At 33.7% G+C, this 20391-nt stretch overlaps 1 protein-coding gene across 1 annotated transcript; it reads left to right on the forward strand.

The window, feature by feature from the left end:
• The first annotated feature begins 1095 nt into the window (after positions 1 to 1095).
• Positions 1096 to 3297, forward strand: LOC126883682 (uncharacterized). Its single transcript, XM_050649343.1, has one exon. It carries the CDS (start codon positions 1096 to 1098, stop codon positions 3295 to 3297), a length of 2202 nt encoding a protein of 733 aa, XP_050505300.1.
• Positions 3298 to 20391: the final 17094 nt, after the last annotated feature.

Here is a 20391-nt window from a genome sequence, read left to right on the forward strand (position 1 = left end):
ATAAGGTAAAGAGTTATTAAATATCACTCGTTGTCATCTCTGTGTTAATTTGAAATAATAAAATATAAATATTGTAGTTTTGTATTCTAAAATATTTGGAAAAAATATCTATGTATTTTTTTTTTCATTTAGGTACACATCATTTTAAGGGATTGTCCGGAAGAGTACAGGCTCAGTATATCGGCAAATGAATTTTGTTTTAAATACCGTCCGTATAGAGGAGGTGCTCGTTGGGGATAGGCGCAAAATCTTAGTCCAGTGCTAATTAAATGCATTAATTTTTTTCGAATCCTGAGAAAACTAATAAGTATTTTTGAAAAATTTAAACGCAGAATGGAATCTTACATTATTACCGAGGGCAGAAAGTCCCTGAAAACTTATGTAATGTTTATTTTAATAACTTATATACCCAATATATGTTTATTTTAATAAAGATAATGGGATGAAAAAACAAGAGAAAAGTTAGTGTGATTTTTAATTTCGAATATTTCATTCAAAAGAAACTTTTTGTTTATTCTAAGGGACTTTCGGTCCTCCGCAATAATAATTTTTCATTCTGGGTGTATGTTTTAAAAAATATTTATTAGTTTTCTCAGGATTCGAAAAAAATAAATGTATTTAGGGTCAATCAGGGTAAATGGAAACTAGGGGTAATTGAAAACAGCTTAAACTCTGTATTCAAACATCCCGCTTATTAATGTGCAGTTTGTCTGTTAGTTGTAGCGGCAACACTGCTCCTAACATTCTATAATATTTCATGGCGGTGAACGATTAATGCGAAGGTAAGCTCATTTAAATTATTTACTACCATATAATTTGACGAGCAAACCAAGCAATGGAATAAAATAATCTCGTTTTCATTATTAAATATGTTTATACTGTTAGTCTTAGCATGTATCATGGTAAACAAATGATATGTTTAGATGTTGTTTTTAAGGTTAGCTAAATAATATTGTTCGTTTGGGAACTAGGAAGTGTTCCCATTTACCCCATCTAAATAATACGTTCGGGGTAAATGGAAACACATATTTGGGGTAAAAGAAAATATGTTTCCTTTTACCCCAAACAATTTGTTGTAACTCTAAATTGTTTCAGATGCCACGAAACTACGTTAGAAAGAGATCGGCGCGGCCATATTCAGCAGAAGACTTACGAAAAGCAGTTGCTGACGTTTCAACCAATAATTTAACATATCGGCAAGCTTCTGCTCTCTATGGAATACCAATTTCTAACATCTTCAATAGAATTAAAGGTCGTAAAATTGCTGAAGGAAAACTAGGTGGTGGAAGAAATCCCATTTTCACACCTGAAGTGGAACATGATATTGCTCAATATCTCATGGAACGATCGAAAATGGGCTATCCTTGTTCAAAAGATGAATTGCTTCAATTAGTGCAGAATTACGTGTTACAAAATCATATAAAAACGAGCTTTAAGGATGGAAAACCTGGACACGATTGGTATATTGGGTTCATGTCCCGCCATCCTAGGTTAACCTTAAAGAAAGCTGAACATCTCCAAAAGTCAAGGATGTTAGCAAGAAACCCAGAGATAGTTTATGATTTCTTTGATAAATTGGAAGAAGTAATTTCAACTTACAATATCCTACCATCATTTACATTTAATACTGATGAATCTGGATTTAGTTCGGATCCTTCAAAAGTCCGTGGCATAGGCATCAAAGGAAAAACCTTAAGTCGCGTTAGCGGGGGTTCAGGTCGAGAAAACACCACAGTGTTGGCATGTTCAGCAGCAGACGGCACAATACTTCCACCTCTGATCATATTCAAAGGAGCTGCGGTCCAGGCTCGTTGGACATCACCCGCCGCTTATCCTGGTACTCTGTACGCAACAACGCGAAATGGATGGATGGAAGAAACACCTTTCTTTTATTGGCTGCAAACTTGTTTTATACCCCATGTGCGCAAAAAACGTTTAGAGCTGGAACTACCAGATGCAACCGCTCTACTTCTATATGATGGTCACAGCAGCCACGTAAGTCTACGCATAATAGAACTTGCTATGGAGGCTAATATTCAAATTATCAAATTTCCTAGCCATCTCACAGACAACATTCAACCCCTTGACAAATGCGTATTTGGCCCAGTGAAAAAAGCATGGGACCGAAAGTTGGTGGAGTTTGGTAAGGCCAATATTGGAGTTGGAACAGGACGTTTGCAAAAGCGTGATTTTGTTGAACTCTTGGGCTTAGTTTGGGCAGAAGCTATGACAAAATCAAATATTAAAGCTGGTTTCATCACCACAGGAATTTGTCCAGTAAATCGAAAGCGTTTTCCAGAAAGTTTGTTTGATCCAATAGCGCTTCTAGCTTATCAGAAAAGAAAACGGAGAAGTGATGTCGGCTCTGTAATCGAACCTGCTCCAGAAATGCAAGAAGCTGAAAATTCAAATTCATCTGTTGGTTTTGTTTCGGAAACGGAAGGACCTGGCTCTTCAGGTTCATCAGCGGCAGAATTGGAAAAGGCTGGACCCTCTAAGTTACCATCACTACCAGCTACTGTTACTGATTCTTCTATTCCATGTTCACCCTCTGCTATTGTTCAAATCTTTGCTGAAGCAATTCGTGAAAAAAGATCCTTGACAAGTGAAATCCAAGTTGCAAAAAAACCAACACCTCGTTTAAAGCAGCTGCGGTACGGAGAGGTAGTAACGACGGAAGAGGTGGCTGCTAGGTTCAGAGAAGCTGAGAATAAAAAAATAAAACGACCCAAAACAGTTGCGAAATTAAAAACTAGTAAAACCAACACTACAGAAAATAAGTTAAAAAAGAAAACATCTAGTAGTTCTTCCGATGATAATTCCAGTGACACAATGTCTCTTCATGATGAATCCGATGATTCTAAGTTTGTCAATTCAGACACCGAACAGAGTTCAGAGGAGGATTCAAGAAAGTTGCATTTTTTACAAGAGAATAAGAAAGTCAAAGCCGAAAGTCTTGAGAGCTCGGATGAAACAGAGATGAACATGCCACTTGCAAAATTGCGTGAAAAAATACAAGTGAAAGTTGGAGACTTTATAATTGTGAAATTTATTTACAATCTCGGCACTAAAAAACAAATCAAGAAAAATTTTGTTGCCGAAGTAGTCGACTTGGATATTAACATTTCAGCAAAATTTTTTAGAAAATCCAGTAAAACTACTGACACCTACATATTTCCCTTGGTAGAAGATAAGCAAGTGATTGATTTTGACCAAATAGTAGCTATAATAAAACCGTCAAATATTATGCGCGGTCGATATGTTTTCCCAAATATTTCAGATTACCGTTGTTGCTAGATACTTATTTTCATATGTTTATTACTAAATGTCTTAAAATGTACTAAAGTTAGCTACTTAGGTTTTATTCACATTTATTTCTTAAATTTAATAATTCTCTTTTCTGTTATTTTTTGTACTTTTCATAAATAAATTTTTTTTATTGGAAATTTTTGTATCATCGTTACTCAAGGATGTATTAAGAATGTTTCCATTTACCTCTTAGTGAGCTTAGCTGATATTCGTTGTAAATAACAGGTTGTTTTCGTTTACCCCAATATTACGGGTAAATGAAAACATTCATGGGGTAAATGGAAACACTCTAAAAAAATTCCTAGTCTGGCTTTAAGAAAAATGTTTGTGTCTTTTTGTGTATATTCTAACAAAATAAGCTTAGAAGTATCAGTCATATACAGGAGAACTTAAAATTTTCATTTATATTTTTTCTAGATAATTTTAAAGAAAAGTCTGCAAAAATCGTTTCCATTTCCCCCGATTGACCCTAAATAGCATTGGACAGAGATTTTGCGCCTACCCCCTTAAGAGAGAGTTTACTGTATTTTATATTATTACTAGAATTTATTACTTTAAACTTTTTATCGCTCTTGATTCATTTTATGTATTTAATTCCATTCAATTGTAATTGTACATTCAATTTTTTTGTAATTTTTACACGTTTTATTACTTTCGAAATAACAATAACTATAAAATCGATTTTTCAGCCTACTTGGCTCACCCAACTATAGCCCCAAGTTTTCTTAATGTTCTGTTTGTTATTCATTCGCTTATGTTGGATAATAAAAAAGTTAGGGACTTTAACAATTAAACATGTTCTTTATCAATACATGGTGTTTCTAAATAAGTGCGACAAACTTTAAGGGGTAATTCTGCATGAAAAAATAATGATCGTTTACTTGATAAAGCTATGTCCGCAAATGCTTGCAAATATAAAATTATTTTGCCAAACGATCATTATTTTTTCATGCAGAAATTACCCCTTAAAATTTGTCGCACTTTTATTTAGAAACACCTGTATCGATAAAGAACATGGCTAGTTGTTAAAGTCCTTAACTTTTTTATTATCCAACGTAAGCGAATGAATAAAAAAACAGAATGTTAATAAAACCTGGAGCTATAGTTAGGCTTTAATTTAAATATTTTATAAAGGCTAGAATATTCCACAGGGTGTTGTGAAAATTGAGAAAAAAACCCAGTTTGATTGGTACACCCGGTATACAATGAAAATTTACCTGTCTATCAACAATGTTATCATAACTATATTGTTAAATAATAAGGCTATAACATATTAAAAACATTACTTAAATCGGACCAAAGGTTTGGGAGATACGAGACATCAAAAATTACCCATTTTTTTAGGGTGCCCGTTTTTCGTGCCGGTGAGTGTAGATTAAATTAGAAGTTCATTGTAAAAAAGGAAGTAAACAAAAACACGAGAAAAATGAATTTATATAAGTAAATAGGTAAGTAAATATTATAGATTGAAATAAGTACAGAAAATATATAATTATAGAGATATATAATCACTTATTGTACCTTCATTTAAGGCTAACTTTAAAAGTAAAGCAGATCTGCTATTATTCATGTTTAAAAACAAAAGGCACACAAAACACTAAGTACGATTAGGACCGCGAATCTACAACAGATAAATGTCTGGAAACCGTTACACAGGGTTGCCAAAAAACGGAAGTCACACCGAGCGGTGTGGTATACGGAAGACGCTACGCGTTGTGTACATAACCTGTATAGTAGCACGGGAGCGACACTAGCGCTGGTGATATACCGTCGAACTAAAATCTGATCTTATGAGTATGTTAGATACGATATGACTTCCAGCGAAATTTTTAATATAAGCCTTCTGATACCATCTAGTAGCCAAATTCGTAAAAATATAGGCAAAATGTTGTGACTTCCGAAATCGGAAGTCATAACGGTATATATGAAGTAACAACGTATTACGAGAATCTACTTTGGAAGTCACATGGATACATGTATCAATATATATATATATATATATATATATATACAGCGTGTCTACTTGAGTTGGAAACATATGGGAAACTTTTTTATTATTAATTTTACGAAAAAAAGTTATTCTTTATAAAAAGTTCTGCATGCCCCAAAACCTAAGATTCAATTATCAGATATCAAATTTTCTCAATATTATACGAGGTATGTCAAAAAATATGAATTTCGGCTAAGGGTAAAGTACCTTTATTTCTCTCAATATCGAAAATTCTTATTACGAAAAGTTGTTTGGAAATAAAAACCAAGCTCAAATATGTAATTACATGCTTCTAATTGGAAAAAAATATTTTCCAAATTTTTCTCAAATTTATTGATACTAACTTCGTTTTTATTCATTACACATACGATAACTCTTTTATTATTACTTTTACGAAAAAAAGGTATTCTTTATAAAAATCTCTGTATGTCCTAAGACCGAAGATTCAACCAGCAGATATGACATTTTATTAATTTTATACGAGTTATGTCAAAAAATATGAATTTCACTCAAGAGTAATGTACCTTTATTTTTCACATTATTGAAAACGGTTATTAAAAAAGTTGTTTAGAATTAAAAACTATGTGTCAATATGCAATTACATCCTTCTAATTGAAATACTGTGAAATATAAAGGTGCTATAATATTGAGCGAATTTCATATTTTTTGACACACCTCGTATAAAATTAATAAAAGTTGATATATCATGGTTGTGTCTTAGATTTTAGACCATGCAAAGTTTTTTATGAAGAATAACTTTTTTCGTAAAATGAATAATAAACGAGTTATGATATTTGTAATAATTAAAAACGATGTTGGGTATCCATAAATTTGAGAAAAATATTTTTTTTTTCAATAAGAAGCATGTAATTGTATATTTCATCTTAGTTTTTAATTCCAAACAACTTTTTATCATAAGAATTTTCGATATTGAGAGAAATAAAGGTACTTTACCCTTAGCCGAAATTCATATTTTTTGACATACCTCGTATAATATTGAGAAAATTTGATATCTGATAATTGAATCTTAGGTTTTGGGGCATGCAGAACTTTTTATAAAGAATAACTTTTTTTCGTAAAATTAATAATAAAAAAGTTTCCCATATGTTTCCAACTCAAGTAGACACGCTGTATATATATATATATATATATATATATATATATATATATATATATATATATATATATATATATATATATAACAAGGTTGAAATATTGGGGTAGCAGCAATCTCAATTGTTAAATACTGTATATTTATATTTGTAGTTTCCTGAAGATGATAATAAACATTATCGAAAGCTTGGAATTATTATAAAGAGTTTTCTTTGAGATTGCTGCTACCCCAATATTTCAACCTTGTTTCCTAACTGTTCAGCAAAGATTATATACCTGTTATATATATATATATATATATATATATATATATATATATATATATATATATATATATACAAATAATATATAGCATAAGTGATGATGGTCGCCATGACGGTCGCGAATAAATCCTTTTTCACCATCCATAAATAGGTTTTAAATTGATTTTAAATTTAAATATTTCTACACAATTTATATATACATACATATAAATTATATATATGTACGTACACAATTTATTTCGCCGAAGAGATGACGGTCGCAATGACGGTCGCGAAATGAATCGTTTTTCCCCATCCAAAATTAGGTTTAACATTTATTTCAAATTTAAATACTTCTACACCGTTTATATATACATACAATTGATATATATATATATATATATATATATATATATATATATATATATATATATATATATATATATATATATATATATATATATATATATATATATATATATATATATATATATATATATATATATTTGTGTACGTACAAAATTTATTTCGCCGAAGAGACGACGGTCGCGATGACGGTCGCTAAATAAATCTTCTTTCCCTTTACTAAAATAGATTTTACATTTATTTTAAATTTTAATATTTCTATACATTTCATGTACAGTGAGCCCGTAAAGGTTGGAATAAATTCATTTTCTCGAGAATGGACGATTTTGGAAAAAAAATCCCAAAACAGGTCAATTTTTATTTTTAAATTAAGACCTATTGGCATATATATCATACTAGTGACGTCAACCATCTGGGCGTGATGACGTCATCGATGATTTTTGAAGTGAAAACTTCTTTAGGCACGTTGTGCGATTTTTGGATAGGGGAAAAGCATTGAATTCGCGACCGTCATTGCGACCGTCATCGCGACCGTCATTGCGACCTTCATCGCTTATGCTATATATTATTTAAAATAATCGTTTTCGTTTTGATTCAATTCGAGTCTCTTGCCATCCTCTGACACAGTGTTTCTGGGTCTCTACCCTTTGTCGAAGAGGCTATTGCAAGTAGACTGAATTGAATCAACTCGAGACGAAGAAGAACTGCATCTATTAAAATACCTGCAGTATATTGTGGTTAGACTGTCCTCTAACGGGGAATGACAAAATAAATAAAATAAATTTCGACCAAGAGTCAGGATTCTGTTAACCGAGATACCATAGTATCAAGCGGCGCCGCTAGGAGGAGCTTCTTCAACAATGCGTCTCAGAATACCTTAAGAACACTTGGTCATTTTGTACTCTAAACCGAGTAAAGCATGAAAAAGAAAAATAAAATAATCGTTTTCGTTTTGATTCAATTCGAGTCTCTTGCCACCCTCTGACACAGTGTTTCTGGGTCTCTACCCTTTGTCGAAGAGGCTATTGCAAGTAGACTGAATTGAATCAACTCGAGACGAAGAAGAACTGCATCTATTAAAATATCTGCAGTATATTGTGGTTAAACTGTCCTCTAACGGGGAATGACAAAATAAATAAAATAAATTTCGACCAAGAGTCAGGATGATTCTGTTAACCGAGATACCATAGTATCAAGCGGCGCCGCTAGGAGGAGCTTCTCCAACAATGCGTCTCAGAATACCTTAAGAACACTTGGTCATTTTGTACTCTAAACCGAGTAAAGCATGAAAAAGAAAAATAAAATAATCGTTTTCGTTTTGATTCAATTCGAGTCTCTTGCCATCCTCTGACACAGTGTTTCTGGGTCTCTACCCTTTGTCGAAGAGGCTATTGCAAGTAGACTGAATTGAATCAACTCGAGACGAAGAAGAACTGCATCTATTAAAATATCTGCAGTATATTGTGGTTAGACTGTCCTCTAACGGGGAATGACAAAATAAATAAAATAAATTTCGACCAAGAGTCAGGATTCTGTTAACCGAGATACCATAGTATCAAGCGGCGCCGCTAGGAGGAGCTTCTCCAACAATGCGTCTCAGAATACCTTAAGAACACTTGGTCATTTTGTACTCTAAACCGAGTAAAGCATGAAAAAGAGAAATAAAATAATCGTTTTCGTTTTGATTCAATTCGAGTCCCTTGCCATCCTCTGACACAGTGTTTCTGGGTCTCTACCCTTTGTCGAAGAGGCTATTGCAAGTAGACTGAATTGAATCAACTCGAGACGAAGAAGAACTGCATCTATTAAAATATCTGCAGTATATTGTGGTTAGACTGTCCTCTAACGGGGAATGACAAAATAAATAAAATAAATTTCGACCAAGAGTCAGGATTCTGTTAACCGAGATACCATAGTATCAAGCGGCGCCGCTAGGAGGAGCTTCTCCAACAATGCGTCTCAGAATACCTTAAGAACACTTGGTCATTTTGTACTCTAAACCGAGTAAAGCATGAAAAAGAAAAATAAAATAATCGTTTTCGTTTTGATTCAATTCGAGTCTCTTGCCATCCTCTGACACAGTGTTTCTGGGTCTCTACCCTTTGTCGAAGAGGCTATTGCAAGTAGACTGAATTGAATCATCTCGAGACGAAGAAGAACTGCATCTATTAAAATATCTGCAGTATATTGTGGTTAGACTGTCCTCTAACGGGGAATGACAAAATAAATAAAATAAATTTCGACCAAGAGTCAGGATTCTGTTAACCGAGATACCATAGTATCAAGCGGCGCCGCTAGGAGGAGCTTCTCCAACAATGCGTCTCAGAATACCTTAAGAACACTTGGTCATTTTGTACTCTAAACCGAGTAAAGCATGAAAAAGAAGAATAAAATAATCGTTTTCGTTTTGATTCAATTCGAGTCTCTTGTCATCCTCTGACACAGTGTTTCTGGGTCTCTACCCTTTGTCGAAGAGACTCGAATTGAATCAAAACGAAAACGATTATTTTATTTTTCTTTTTCATGCTTTACTCGGTTTAGAGTACAAAATGACCAAGTGTTCTTAAGGTATTCTGAGACGCATTGTTGGAGGAGCTCCTCCTAGCGGCGCCGCTTGATACTATGGTATCTCGGTTAACAGAATCCTGACTCTTGGTCGAAATTTATTTTATTTATTTTGTCATTCCCCGTTAGAGGACAGTCTAACCACAATATACTGCTGATATTTTAATAGATGCAGTTCTTCTTCGTCTCGAGTTGATTCAATTCAGTCTACTTGCAATAGCCTCTTCGACAAAGGGTAGAGACCCAGAAACACTGTGTCAGAGGATGGCAAGAGACTCGAATTGAATCAAAACGAAAACGATTATTTTATTTTTCTTTTTCATGCTTTACTCGGTTTAGAGTACAAAATGACCAAGTGTTCTTAAGGTATTCTGAGACGTATTGTTGGAGAAGCTCCTCCTAGCGGCGCCGCTTGATACTATGGTATCTCGGTTAACAGAATCATCCTGACTCTTGGTCGAAATTTATTTTATTTATTTTGTCATTCCCCGTTAGAGGACAGTCTAACCACAATATACTGCAGATATTTTAATAGATGCAGTTCTTCTTCGTCTCGAGTTGATTCAATTCAGTCTACTTGCAATAGCCTCTTCGACAAAGGGTAGAGACCCAGAAACACTGTGTCAGAGGATGGCAAGAGACTCGAATTGAATCAAAACGAAAACGATTATTTTATTTTTCTTTTTCATGCTTTACTCGGTTTAGAGTACAAAATGACCAAGTGTTCTTAAGGTATTCTGAGACGCTTTGTTGGAGAAGCTCCTCCTAGCGGCGCCGCTTGATACTATGGTATCTCGGTTAACAGAATCCTGACTCTTGGTCGAAATTTATTTTATTTATTTTATATATTATTTGTATGTATATAGAAATTGTATAGAAGTATTAAAATTTAAAATAAATGTAAAATCTCTTTTAGGATGGGGAAAAAAGATTTATTTCGCGACAGTCATAGCGACCGTCATCTCTTCGACGAAATAAATTTTGTACGTATATGTATTGAAGTGAAAACTTCTTTAGGGACGTTGTGCACTTTTTGGATGGAAAAAATATTAAATTGGAGACCTTCATTGCGACCGTCATCGCTTCGAAGAAATAAATTTTTGAAGTGAAAACTTCTTGAGGGTCGTTGTGCACTTTTTGGATGGGGAAAAAGTATTGAATTAGTGCACGTCATCGGGACCGTCATCGCTTCGGCAAAATAAATTTTTAAAGTGAAAACTTTTTTGAGGACGTTGTGCACTTTTTATTTGGGGAAGAAGTATTGAATTAGCGACCGTCATCGCTTCGGTGAAATAAATTTTTGAAGTGAAAAATTCTTTAGGGACGTTGTGCACTTTTTGGATGGGGAAAAATTATTAAATTTGGATGGGGAGAAAGTAATAAATAAGCGACCGTCATCGCTTCGACGAAATAAAAATTTGAAGTAAAAACTTCTTTAGGGACGTTGTGCTGTTTTTGGATGGAAAGAAGTATTAAATTATCGACCGTCATCGCTTCGATGAAATAAATTCGTGAATTGAAACCTTCTTGATAGACGTTGTGCACTTTTTGGATGGGGGAAAAGTATTGAATTATGGACCGTCATCGCTTCGACGAAATAAATATTTGAAGTGAAATTTCTTTAGGCACGTTGTTCACTTTTTCGATGGAAAAAAGCATTAAATTAGCGACAGTCATCGCTTCGATGAAATCAAGTTTTGAAGTGGAAACTTCTTTAGGAACGTTGTGCACTTTTTGGATGGGGGAAAAGTATTGAATTAGGGACCGTCATCGCTTTGACGGAATAAATATTTGAAGTGAAACTTATTTATGGACGTTGTGCACTTTTTTGATGTAAATAAGTATTAAATTAGCGACCGTCATCGCTTCGGTGAAATCAATTTTTGAAGTGGAAACTTCTTGAGGGACGTTGTGCACTTTTTGAATGGGGAAACTATTATATCAGCGAAACTTTATCGCTTTGACGAAATAAATTTTTGAAGTAAAAACTTCTTGAGGGACGTTGTGCACTTTTTGGACAAGGAAAAATTATTAAGACCGTCATCGCTTCGACGAAATAAATTTTTTAATTGAAAACTGTTATAAGGACGTTGTGCACTTTTTGTATGAAGGAAAAGTATTAAATTAGGGCCGTAATCGTTCGACGAAATAAATATTTGAAGTGAAACTTATTTAGGGACTTTGTGCACTTTTTCGATGTAAAAAATATTAAATTAGCGACCATCATCGCTTCGATGAAATAAATATTTGAAGTGAAAACTTCTTGAGGGACGTTGTGCACTTCTTGAATGGGGAAAAATATTGAATTTGCGACCGTCATCACTTCGCTGAAATAAATTTTGTACATCTATAAATTATGTGTATGGATACATAAATAGCATAGGGCATACGCATCGCGTATATCGTATATTATGATATAGGTATATCACTTCTTTTAGGATGGGGTAAAAGCATTGAGCTCGTAATTTATATACTATAAGTTTTCACTTCTGTCGGTACACCCACGAGTGCCTTTAATTTTCTTTTAATTAAAATAGGATCGTGTGATAGTTCATTTGAAAGGTAATTCAATTCTCTATCCAGTAATATGAACATTAACATAATTATTTATACAGGGTCCCCAAAAAAATTTTTGAATTAAATTTATTGACATAAAAAGAAGAATGTGTGTAACATATTTAATTCAAAATACATTTTACTGCTATCAGAAAACAGGAAAAAATGTTTGTTTGGCAAATAAATATTGTTTTTTGCTTAAATTTATTATTAAAGCTGCCACCCACCAGCCTCGTGACAGTTTGAACATTTAATTTAAGCGAAAAGCAATGATTATTTTTCAAATAAACATTTTTTCAGTTTTCTGAGAGCAGTAAAATGTATTTTGAATTAAATAAATTACATACATTCTTCTTTTTATGTCAATTAATTAATTAAAAAAAAATTTTTTGGACACCCTGTATAAATAATTATGTTAATGTTTATATTACTGAATAGAGAATTGAATTACTTTTCAAATAAGCTATCACACGACCCCTATTATTATTTAAAAAAATCATCGATAACGTCATTACGCCCAGATGGGTGACGTCACTAGTATGATATATATATGCCACAGAGTCCTAATTTAAAATAAAAATTGACCTGTTTGGGATTTTTTTCCAAAACCATCCATTCTCGAGGAAATGAATTTATTCCAACCTTTACGTGCTCACTCTATACATACATTTGAAATATTTATTTCGTCGAAACGATGACGGTCCCTAATTTAATACTTTTCCTAATCCAAAAAGTGCACAACGTCCCTCAAGAAGTTTTCACTTTACAAATTTATTTCATCGAAGCGATGACGGTCGATAATTTAATACTTTTTTCCATCCAAAAAGAGCACAACGTCCCCAAGAAATTTTCACTTCAAATGTTTATTTGGTCGAAGCGATGACGGTCGCTTATTTATTGCTTTTACTCCATCCAAATTTAATAATTTTTCCCCATCCAAAAAGTGCACGACGTCCCTAAAGAAGTTTTCACTTTAAAAATTTATTTTGCCGAAGCGATGACGGTCGCGATGACGTTCGCTAACTCAATACTTTTTCCCTATCTAAAAAGTGCACAACGTTCCTCAAGAAATTTTCACTTCAAAAATTTATTTCGCCGAAGCGATGACGGTCGCTAATTCAATATTCCTTCCCCATCTAAAAAGTGCACAACGTCCCCAAAAGAAATTTTCACTTTAAAAATTTATTTTGCCAAAGCGATGACGGTCGCGATGACGTTCGCTAACTCAATACTTTTTCCCTATCTAAAAAGTGCACAACGTCCCTCAAGAAATTTTCACTCCAAAAATTTATTTCGTCCAAACGATGACGGTCGCTAATTTAATACTTTTTCCCCATCCAAAAAGTGCACAACGACCCTCAAGAAGTTTTCACTTCAAAAATTTATTTCTTCGAGGCGATGACGGCCGCCAATTTAATACGCCAACACATATACGTACAAAATTTATTTCGCCGAAGAGATGACGGTCGCGATGACGGTCGCGAAATAAATCGTTTTCCCTATCGAAAAATATGTTTTACATTTATTTTAAATTTAAATACTTCTATACAATTTATGTATATATACACATAATATAGATACGTACAAAATTTATTTCGTCGAAAAGATGACAGTCGCTATGACTAAAACCTGAGTCTAAAATTCTTCTTCTTATTGTAGCCAACGATACTCTGACTCCTGTAGCATGCCTGAATTCTCTTTGGAGGGCTGGTACAGACACAGAAAAATTTCCACAGATGGAAATTCTGATATATCTATTCTGTCGATCATTGGTAACTCAGGGTTTACCAGACCGAGCTCTATTCCGTATAGAGTTTGTCTCCAGGAACCTATTCCATATCCGTGAGACATCCCTCTGAGAAACACCCACTCTTTCCGCCACGAACCGCTGGAAATGGCCTTCTTCAACTAAATCGATAATTCTTATACGGTCCAACTCAGAAATTAAATTACGATTCATTTTTAAGCACGTTTTCGAAAATTTCACTAGAATAAATTTTTCAAATGTTTACACCTTGGAAAAACCAGGTCAATTAAATGGGTAGTCAAATAAAATAAAAAACCAAAAATGGTCTATTTTTTATAAAAAAAGGTCCATTAAAGATGTGATAAAGATAAGGATTTATAAAAGCGTAAACATCGTGAATGCGAGGAGTGATACATACCTTTTGAAACTATGTGTAAATGTATACGTACAATATTTATTTTGCCGAAGCGGTGACGGTCGCGATGACGGTAGCAAAATCAATCATTTTTCCCCATTCGAAATAGGTTTTACATTTATTTTAAATATTAATACTTCTACACAATTTATATATATACATATTTGTAATATATACGTACAATATTTATTTCGCCGAAGCGATGATGATCGCGATGACGGTCGCAATGACGGTCGCAATGACGGTCACAACGAGGGTCGTAATGACGGTAGCGAATTCAACGCTTTTACCCCATCCAAAAACTGCGATGACGGTCGCAATGACGGTCGCGAATTCAATGCTTTTTCTCCTATCCAAAAAGTGCACAACGTCCCTAAAGAAGATTTCACTTCAAAAATTGAAGGCACTCGTCGGAGTGCCGACAGAAGTGAAAACTTCTTATAGTATATAAATTACGAGCTCAATGCTTTCACCCCATCCTAAAAGAAGTGCTATACCTATATCATATACGATACACGCGATGTGGATGCCCTATGCTATTTATGTATACATACACATAATTTATATATGTATGTACAAAATTTATTTCAGCGAAGTGATGACGGTCGCAAATTCAACACTTTTTTCCCATCCAAGGAGTGCACAACGTCCCTAAAGACATTTCCAATTCAAAAATTTATTTCGTCGAAGTGGTAACGGTCGCTAATTTAATAATTTTCGCCATCCAAAAAGTGCAGTACGTCCCTTAATAAGTTTCGCTTCAAATATTTATTTCGTCGAAGCGATGATAGTCGCTAATTTAATACTTTTTTACATTAAAAAAGTGCACAACGTCCCTAAATAAGTTTCACTTCAAATGTTTATTTCGTCGAAGCGATTACGGCCTTAATTCAATACTTTTCCTCCATACAAAAAGTGCACAACGTCCCTAAAAAAGTTTTCACTTAAAAAATTTATTTCGTCGAAGCGACGACGGTCGCTAATTTAATTATTTTTCGTTGTCCAAAAAGTGCACAACATCCCTCAAGAAGTTTTCACTTCAAAAATTTATTTCGTCGAAGCAATGAAGGTTTGCTAATATAATATTTTCCTGATCCAAAAAGTGCACAACGTCCCTCAAGAACTTTCCACTTCAAAAATTGATTTCATCGAAGTGATGACGGTCGCTAATTTAATACTTCTTTCCATCGAAAAGGTGCACAACGTCCCTAAAGAAGTTTCACTTCAAATATTTATTTCGTCGAAACGATGGATGACAGTCCCTAATTCAATATGTTTCCCCCTTTCAAAATATGCACAAGGCCCCCAAAGAAGTTTCACTTCAAATATTTATTTCGTCGAAGCGATGACGGTCCCTAATTTAATAACTTATCCCCATCCAAAAAGTGCACAACGTCCCTAAAGAAATTTTTGACTTCAAAAATTTATTTCGTCAAAGCGATAAAGGTCGCTAATTTAATATTTTTCCCCATCCAAAAAGTGCACAGCGTCCCTCAAGAAGTTTCCACTTCAAAAATTGATTTCATCGAAACGATGACGATCGCTAATTTAATAAACCAATTACAAAAAACTCGAAGATGTACCACAAGGTTAATCTTCGAGTTTTTTGTAATTGGTTTACCTCGAGACCACATTTGAGTAAGTATGGATACTTCTCTTCATGCTAATTTAATACTTTTTTCCATCGAAAAAGTGCACAACGTCTCTAAAGAAGTTTCACTTGAAATATTTATTTCGTCGAAGCGATGACGGTCCCTAATTCAATATTTCCCCCCATCCAAAAAGTGCACAACGTCCCTAAAGAAGTTTTCACTTCAAAAATTTATTTCGCCTAAGCGATGACAGTCGCTAATTCAATATTTCTTCCCCATCTAAAAAGTGCACAACGTCCCCAAAATAAGTTTTCATTTTAAAAATTTATTTTGCCGAAGCGATGACGGTCGCGATGACGTTCGCTAATTCAATACTTTTTCCCTATCTAAGAAGTGCCCAACGTCACTAAAGAAATTTTCACTTCAAAAATTTATTTCGTCGAAACGATGACGGTCGCTCATTTAATACTTTTTCACCATCCAAAAAGTCCACAACGACCCTCAAGAAGATTTCACTTCAAAAATTTATTTCTTCGAGTCGATGACGGTCGCCAATTTAATACTTTTTCCCATCCAAAAAATGCACAACGTCCCTAAAGAAGTTTTCACTTCAATACATATACGTACAAAATTTATTTCGCCGAAGAGATGACGGTAGCGATGACTGTCGCGAAATAAATCCTTTTTCCCTATCGAAAAGTAGGTTTTACATTTATTTTAAATTTAAATACTTCTATACTCTATACAATTTATGTATAGATACACATAATATAGATACGTACACAATTTATTTCGCCGAAGAGATGACGGTCGCGATGACGGTCGCGAAATAAATCCTTTTTCACCATCCAAAAATAGGTTTTAAATTTAAATACTTCTACACAATTTATATCAGTGGTTCCCAACCTTTTTTGGCCTACCGCCCATTTTTCCAAAAACAAAATACTTAACGCCCCCCTTAAAAAACTCTTCCATTCTTAAAATTAGTAACGCACTTTCATTCACAATTGTTTTACATTTTTTGGGTCAAAGGCTACCTTAAATATGATTCGACGGCCCCTTAACTAATCCAAGCAACAACAAATTAAAAAAAAATGTTTTATTCAAAAATACAGTATTCATGTATTGATCAAACTTTAACTTAAATACATATCATAAAAAACAATATAATAATAATATAACATTTTTAGTGAGAAGGCTAAGCTTGATGTAATGATAGTAATCTGTCAATATTTGGTTCCATACTTGTCATCAGCAATCTTAAATCACCGCGCTCCACTATGGACAGTCTATTTCTCTTCTTTGTTAATAAATTGCTGACTATGCTAAATCCTCTTTCGGCTAAATACGATGAAGGAAAGGCAATGAAAAACTTCTTTGATGCAGCCCATAAAGCTAGATATAATATTGAAATTTGACATTGCAGCCAAAATTCTTGATATCCATTTTTAAATTTCACTTTTAACTCTTCATTTGTTGACAATTCTATTAATACCTCCCGTAGTGATAATTCTGCTGTTTCTAAACTTGAGAACGGTTCTAGCACCCAATCTGGAATAATCAGACCAAGGATATCCTGAAATCTATTCCTAAAATCTTTTTGAAGTGCTTCCAAGTGCTGGCAATATACCAGAATGTCTTCATCATTTGTCTCCACCGAGGAAAGATTTTGAAACTGATGAAATTGCCTCCGACCCAAATTTTGTCTATACAAATTAAGTTTTGATACGAACGAGGAAATAGTTCCTTTTGCTTTGATCAAATTCAAATTATCACCTTGTAGCTGTAGGTTTGTTTCATTAAATTTATCGTATAAATCAGTTAAATAAGCAATATCGCTCTTAAATTTTAATAAATTGTCTCTTAAAGAATCATCTTTGCTTTCAAAAAACTCTAAAACTGAGTCAAAGAGATCATAAAATCTTTTTAGACAGGTACCCTTCGAAAGCCATCGAACTTCTGTGTGCAACAATAAACAATTAAAATTCTCGTCGTTTTCATCACACAGTTTTCTAAACAATCTATCATTGAGAGCACTGCTTCTGATCTTGTTAACTGCAGTAATTACATATTGTAGTGAACAATGAAGGCGATCACTAAGATTTTTTGCAACTAAATGCTGTCTGTGAATTACACAATGCACGGCGAGTATATTTGGTACCGCTTTTTTCAAATATGCTATCAGTCCGCGGTGTCGTCCAACCATTGCCGGAGCACCATCTGTAGCAACAGTTGTGACATTTTCCAGAGGTATACCTTTATCTGTAAAATAGTGTTCCAGAACATCAAATATCGATTTGCCTTTAGTATCTGTTTCCAGTGTTCTTACAAATAACAGTTCTTGACAGATTTTTTCACTTTTTATGAAGCGAACGTACGCAAGAAGTAAAGACTCATTGTTTGGCAGAGTTGATTCATCAAGCTGTAAAGAATACTCAGTAGTCTTTAAATAATCAGTTAGAGAACGCTCCACATCCTCAGACATTTCGTCAATTCGTCTCTGTACCGTATTATTGCTTAATGGAATTTTTTTAATAATATCAGATGCCGGCTGGTGCAGTACAGTCCGCAAAACTTCACTTACAGCTGGCAGTATTAATTCTTCGCCAATAGTATCGGGTTTCCTGATTTAGCTATAAGTAAGGAAATGTTATAAGAAGCACGTAGCCCATCATCGTCTTGCTTTGATGCTGCTGAAAAGGTACTAGCTAAAGTTGGACGTTTGAAATGTTGTTTTTTGAGCATTTCAAAATATGATAAATTTCTGTCTTTTCTGTCGGGATGTATTTTGGTCAAATGTTCTTGTAATCGTGAAGGTTTCATGGCTTCATTTGAGAAAACTCTCTGGCAAATTAAATACATTGGTAATGCCTTATTAGAAGGCGACTGAATAAAACCATACTTCAAATGTTCGACATTGTATTGTCTGCACTTTTTCTTTGGATCGGACATACTGTAGGTATATCTGTAAAAATAAATATGCTGTAGCCACCGCTTTGATAATTTTAAATAATAAACTTTTAAATATTTTTTAGTTAGCAAAATCAATATTTCAGAGTGGCGGAATATCCAAGCAAGTAGTCGAGAAATTTAAAACATGTCACAAGTAAATAAATATACACTGAGAGAAGAATTTGAGGAAAAATTACAAAACAACTTATTAAAAATTACCCTACTGTACACATATTATAAAAATAACTTTATATTCCGAAAATAGTTTATTTTTGGCAGTCTTTGATCAGATTACTATTCAGTATAGTAAATTTTATTAGGATTTTGTGTACTTTTTCCCCAATTTTTCTCTCAGTGTAGGTAGGTCCTAATTAACTTTTTAATTTGATCCAGTTTGTGCAAGTTGGTACTTTTTGAATATTTTACAATAACAATACATAAAAGGAAACAAATTTAGATTTATTACATTTTTACAAATACCTCGTAAGTTACGATAGGGAAAAATAATAAAGAATTATAGTAAGTGATATAAATGCCACGTAGATACTTACCTTTGTGACAAATATGTATTACAATAAAATATATTTCTAATAAATGCACTGCAACTTTCTGCAAATAACACACAGAAAATTCACCACCCTGTTTAGCGAAACAATCTCGAATGATTAAGTTATGCCTGACCATGCCGCTGTGCGAAGGAGGAGCCAAAATTCACTTAAAGCAGAAAGGTTCTACTGGAAGTGGAATTATACTAACCAAACTGAAACGTTCGACTGCAACGTCGAAATTGTTGCAGTGTTGGACTGAGTGATAAATAAAAAATTGCACGGTGCATAACCAAAATGCATTTTGTGCATTTCGTTTATATTTTCGGATTCACCTTCTCTATTTCTGTGTGAGAAGCGAAAAGCAAAGTTGTTAGAAGCAAAGAAGCAATGAGTTACTTTAGGGGGGCGGCAGCTGTTCCTCAACGCCCCCCAAATTTTCCTTGGACCCAAAAAGCCCCCTTATCTCTCTTCAACACCCACCGGTGGGCGGTACCTCCCCCGTTGGGAACCACTGATTTATATATACATACACATAAAATATATATATATATATATATATATAAATCCTACTATCAATTTGGCATCGATACATTATGCATTTACCATCAATTTGGCATCGTCTTGCAAAGTGGCATCTGTATATCGATGCCACTTTACACTACCTTAATAACTTTTTTCCTGTACTTGTTAGCAGAAGTCTAATCAACTCTGTAGTTAGAGATTTGATTCCTTGATGTTACTTTAATATATCAGCTTTCTTTGTTTATTCCTTACTGACTTATATAAGTTTATTCCATAAAATGTTTGAGTTCAAAATGATGGCACAGTGAAAATATTATATACATTTAGTTCAGTGTTTTACCGTTTTGTCGCTGCCGCTATATACATGAAAACGTATATCCCACTTTCATTATCAATCATTTTGGCATCAGAAATTTGGCATCACTGTTGAATACAATATTATCCACAACGAAAAATAGGCAATTTGAGAATGTA

Source organism: Diabrotica virgifera, chromosome 4 (assembly GCF_917563875.1).
Source record: "Diabrotica virgifera virgifera chromosome 4, PGI_DIABVI_V3a".
NCBI classification, from domain to species: domain Eukaryota; kingdom Metazoa; phylum Arthropoda; class Insecta; order Coleoptera; family Chrysomelidae; genus Diabrotica; species Diabrotica virgifera.

What these genes read in the sequence shown, in the direction of transcription:
- LOC126883682 (XM_050649343.1), top strand. Translation starts at nt 1,096, where the DNA reads ATGCCACGAAACTACGTTAGAAAGAGATCGGCGCGGCCATATTCAGCA.